Raw genomic sequence first — 4,909 nt, 5'->3', positions numbered from 1 at the left:
GTTGATTTGGCCTAAAGAAATTGACATATATTCATTATGAACTAGATTTTGTTTTATCTAGATTATTCAAACTCAAACAGAAAATTAGTTCAGTTGTCCAGAAATAATTGCGTATATTCATTCTGACCTATAATTTCATTTATCTAGATTTTTGAATTCAAAATTATTTGAATTCAAACAAAAATTTCATTGATTTGTCCAAAGGAATTTACGTACATTCACTCTCCGCTATATTTTTTATCTACATTTTTAATTTAAAATTATTTGAATTCTTACAAAAATTTAGTTTATTTGTCTAGGAAAAGTACGTACAATATGTAGGTCAAGTTGTTATCAAAGCGAGGCAGGTCATAGCAGGTCTTCTCCTTGAATCCCACTGTCGGTTCATCAATTTTCATTATATTTGAGGATTTTTTGGTAAATAAATAAAATGCAAGGGTGCTTTCTAAAGAAAAAAAAGATAGTGCACACGGGTTATCCACCGCTGACAGTGGGCCCCTGCCATGTTGGCACGCCATGTGTGCACATGACACGGCTGAATACAATAGAAAGCATCGTATATGAACGTAGTGACAAGTTAGACAACCAGAAACACGTATTTTACAAATTTATACACCAAACTGACCATTGTGTGCAAGTTCTATGACTTGCGGTGCATTTACATCTTAACTAAATTGGTTTACATCTGCGATGAAAATGAACCTTGGGGTGTGGCAAGTACACCAGTAATCTCGTGGTAAGAGAGGTCATGCCCTTTTTCAGCCTAAGAATACGTGATGCTTTCAGGTGAAAAGGCGATTTACTCAATTTTCCTATGAATTTTCAGTGCGACATGTCTGTCAAGTTATGAATCTAGCAAACCACTACAAGGGGGAACATAAAAAATCAGCGCCAGCAAATACACCTTAGGAAATGAATTATGAACCGACAAGATCAAAGTGCTTCTCTCTGACGGAGTTATCTAAAATGCACCTATGAATGTTCTGCATACTGTAGAACACTATCACAATGAACACGAGATGATGGCACAAAAAATAATAATAAAAGGCTCTATTACGAGTTCAAATATAATTACAGTCTTAGGGTGTCCTTCGACTGCATATAGCTAGAGACCATAATAAGAATAACACGCTAACATGACCGTCCCAAACTCCCAAACCATCCATCCCACACCAGCACAATCACCACGCCACCTGATACAAAACCATGCCTACGGTAAATATCCACACCAAACGTCTCACCCGTGCACAACACAACCAGCATAAAAGCTCATTCCCCCTGGGCAGTTCAATGGAAAAAATACTGCAACAACTGCATCCACAAAGTTCTACTGCTGCTTGCACTCCGTCGGTTGCTCGGCGTTCCCTTGTGCGCCACCCTTTGCAGGTCCCTGGTGGACGATGTACCATGCATTGTGAGATGACATGATTGCTAAACTGGAACCAGGCAAGTGTTTGAGATTATTAGTGGAGAGTTTGTACCTTCGGTTTGCCCGCCACCTGCTCAGCCAAATACAAAAGAAACGTGTTAGCAAGGCCAGTTGAACACAGTAATGTCGCAGAGAGCAGAAATAGGTACTTCTATGGCTGCAAGATAAGATTACCTTCTTCGTCGGCTTGCTTAGCTCTTCCTCATCTTCATCATCGTCTTCGTCCTCGTCCTCATCATCCTCATCATCTTCTTCATCATCATCATCATCGTCGTCGTCATCCTCGTCACCATCTTCCATATCATCGAAATCCTCAGCTTGCACAGCCTCACCAGTAAACCAAGAAACAGCATGAGGGATGATCTTGTCCCTTATGGTAGACCTACAAGTCAAATTCCAACAGCAGCGCAAAATCAGCAAGAGGGGCACTATGCTAAGACCATAATATACAGCTCAATGTGCAGAAATGGAATTATATACAGGACGATGATCTCTGGTTCCCATTAAAAAAATGCAGCAGATGATGAACAGCACTTACCCAATGTCATAATCATGCTCCATTTGACCCTGAAGCTCATCAGCCTACATCACAGAATGAAAGAAAAAGTTGAGTATGAATTGTGAACAATGCATAGTCTGCTCTCTGTGAATTAAGCAATGAATCTTGAACATACGGCTTCTTCATCAATGTCCTCATCATCATCAGGTACTTGTGGGGGGCTGAAAAAGTTGAAGAAGCTCTCGCACTCTTCAGTTTTAGTAATAGGTTTGGTGTTCTTTGAACCTTTCTTGGGTTTCTTCTTTAGAATCTTCTGTGTCACATTTTTCCCAGGATACCACTCAATTTCAGTCCTGCAGTACCCATGATGTGTGAGGCTAATAATAGATGTACATACAGTTATCATTTACAACCCCTACATGAAAACAACTAATAGGTAAAGAAATACCAACCCGATTGCTTTCTCCAAAATTGGGTCATCCTCATCAACCATATGATAGGATTTTGTTAGGACAGAGTTCTTGAAGAAAGGGTTTGTATCAATGAAAAACTCAAGCTTGAAACCCTTAGGGTCATCAATTCTAGACCACTTGATATCCTTTAGATATTTCAAAACAGGCTCATCACGCTCTTGGATCTAGAATTAAGCAAGCATACAGTCAGAAATGCATTAAGGGAGCTAAAAGAACACCTAAAAATACAGCACACTATGAATTACCTCCTCAGTCAGCACGTCATTTGTTTTCAAAGCAGTGAGCCAAAAATCTGGGATTCCTTTAGCTGAAAAAGAGGTTAACAGCACATCAGAATGGTGATCTCTAAGAGGAAGTGCAAACTTTGATTTCCATACCATCTGAATCTCCCCCCTCGGCAGCATTTTCACTGGTAGGTTCTTTAGCAGCACCATCAACCTCCACAACTCCATTTACAATGTCATACCTCTGAAACAACGCAAAACAACGGAACGATTTGCACATAAGGAAATGCACAGAAGTTATATCTTTTCACATATTCACCTGAAACGTTATAAACATGGAGTACGCGTACCTTAGCATACAATGGTTCATACAGCTTCTGGTACTTGGCTTCAAGGGCAGCCCGTTCCTCAAAAAACTTCGCCTCAATCTCATCATGTTGGCTCTGAAGTATTACACGGATAAATGTCAGTTCTCTGGGGCAACCAAATATCATACAATGAAATAGGAAATTTACTCAAGACATTGATCTATTCTGATCCAGCAAATATGCATAGAAATGGAACTTTTCAAAGATATACCATGGATAACTGATATGATACAGGACAAACTGGAAGCAATAAGGTTGACTGCACACAGAAAAATGCTAGGAAATGGGAACAATTCAAATGATGTAGCTTGTCTAAAGTTGGTCCAACCAACGTCAATATATATGCTAGCACCAAAAAATGCGAACATAGTTTGAATCATTTGATCCTGCATCTTAACCTAGCAAATATTTATAGTTCCAAACCTGCAAACATAAAACAAACTCCTGGAAGGCCTCATGTAAAATACAAAAGCTTGGGTCGCTTTACCATGAGGCAGAACACTGCATTGGGTTCTTGAGCTCAGCACTGAGATTTGAATGGCAAATTCAGAATGTTGTTCGGGTCAAACAAAAAGTTCCATGAAGCTAATTCTAGGCTGTTGGCAACGCAATATTCTTAAAGTAGATACTCATGGCAGCAGAATAGGACATAATGTATCTATTCAGTATTGAACTCCACAAGTACTTTTTCAGTTCATAATTCATATCCTGGCTTATTCTGTGTTTACCGTCCTAATGACTTAGCATTCACATTCCTTGCCTCACTCATCAGCACATAAGTAGGCCTAATCTACAAAGCGGCGTATTTATTCGGCCAAAGAATAACACCTATCTTTGTAAGCAAATGGCGAGGAACCGAATAGTTTCGTTACCAACAAATCAACCAGTAATCCTGGTCCAAAAAAAAGTACAGAAACTAAAACTGTTGGACTAAAAACGAATTAGCTAGCATATAACAGAACAAAACGAATTTAGTCCTTACAAATCAATTGCACCTAATACAAATAAAGTCACTATATTCATTTCGGATCAGCACTTCACCACATGAAGTGCTCCCGCACAGGGGCATCAGCGAACCAATCGCAACAGGAATGCTAAAATTTAAGGCAGGGGAAAGAATTGCATCTCAACCTGAATGCCCCTCAGAAACTCAACACGCGTCCTGACATTGGGCGAGAGCGACTCGAGCACGTCCGCGTGCTGCCCCGCCAAGCTCTGCAGCTTATCCTGCAGTCAAATCAGATCGGAGAAATGAGCAGCCGCGGTAACCGGAACCAAAACACGCCACCAACCATCACAGCGACCAAGAACAACGGAATCGAACAGGAAATGAGTACGCCTCTGGGCCGAATAACGAGTAACCGTACCTTCAGGGCATTGACGAGACCGACGCGGTCCTCGGCGCTGAGGGCTGCAGGGAAAGCAGACCAGATGGCGGATCGATTAGGGGGGCGGAACGGCGAGGGAAAAGGGGGTGGGGCGAGTCAGGGGAAGAGGGGGTTACCGGCGGCGGCGGCGGGGAGGGAGCTGTTGAGGTCGGAGAGGTCGAGGTTCTCCTTCTCGCCGCCCATGGTCGGAGCTCCGGTGGGGCCTGGTTGGACTTCGCCGCCGCGCCGCCGAGGAGAGGAGGGAGGAAGCCCTAGGGAGAGCGGGAGTTGGGCGGCGAGGAGAGAGCGAGTAAAACCCTAGCCTCGGGGTATAAGAAGGGCGAGGTGGGCGCGTTTTGCGTTTTGCACCCCCGGTGTGTCTGCAGCTACAAGACGGGCCGCGGTTAGAGTTCGGAAATTCGCATGGAATTCTAGACTTATTTGCAAAATATTAGAGCTAACACTGACCCGACTGTGCTTAAGGCAGCTCCAAGGCTATTGCCCTCAAAAGAAAAATACTCCAACGCTGTTCATCGAAATGCCCGACAA

The 4,909-nt window shown here is 42.6% G+C and overlaps 1 protein-coding gene across 1 annotated transcript; it reads right to left on the bottom strand.

Annotated features, from left to right (window-relative positions):
* Positions 1 to 1,023: 1,023 nt before the first annotated feature.
* Positions 1,024 to 4,693, bottom strand: LOC543230 (nucleosome assembly protein 1;1). Its single transcript, XM_044510212.1, has 12 exons — positions 4,498 to 4,693; positions 4,361 to 4,404; positions 4,125 to 4,220; positions 2,976 to 3,068; positions 2,779 to 2,869; positions 2,647 to 2,708; positions 2,381 to 2,565; positions 2,104 to 2,281; positions 1,968 to 2,011; positions 1,604 to 1,811; positions 1,482 to 1,499; positions 1,024 to 1,390 (listed from the first exon to the last, which is right to left on the bottom strand). The coding sequence occupies exons 1-12, from the start codon at positions 4,562 to 4,564 to the stop codon at positions 1,328 to 1,330; spliced, it is 1,149 nt and encodes a 382-aa protein (XP_044366147.1). The 5' UTR covers positions 4,565 to 4,693; the 3' UTR covers positions 1,024 to 1,327.
* Positions 4,694 to 4,909: the final 216 nt, after the last annotated feature.

Source organism: Triticum aestivum, chromosome 4A (genome assembly GCF_018294505.1).
Source record: "Triticum aestivum cultivar Chinese Spring chromosome 4A, IWGSC CS RefSeq v2.1, whole genome shotgun sequence".
Taxonomy (NCBI): Eukaryota; Viridiplantae; Streptophyta; class Magnoliopsida; order Poales; family Poaceae; genus Triticum; species Triticum aestivum.
This window is presented reverse-complemented; position numbering and strand designations above follow the sequence as displayed.

Excerpts from the sequence above, each read along its gene's own strand:
- LOC543230 (XM_044510212.1), bottom strand. The coding sequence starts at position 4,564 with ATGGGCGGCGAGAAGGAGAACCTCGACCTCTCCGACCTCAACAGCTCC. Across the intron at positions 4,221-4,360 it reads GTCTCGTCAATGCCCTGAAG|GATAAGCTGCAGAGCTTGGC; the intron begins GTACGGTTACTC and ends ATTTGACTGCAG. Across the intron at positions 2,566-2,646 it reads ATGACGTGCTGACTGAGGAG|ATCCAAGAGCGTGATGAGCC; the intron begins GTAATTCATAGT and ends GCTTAATTCTAG.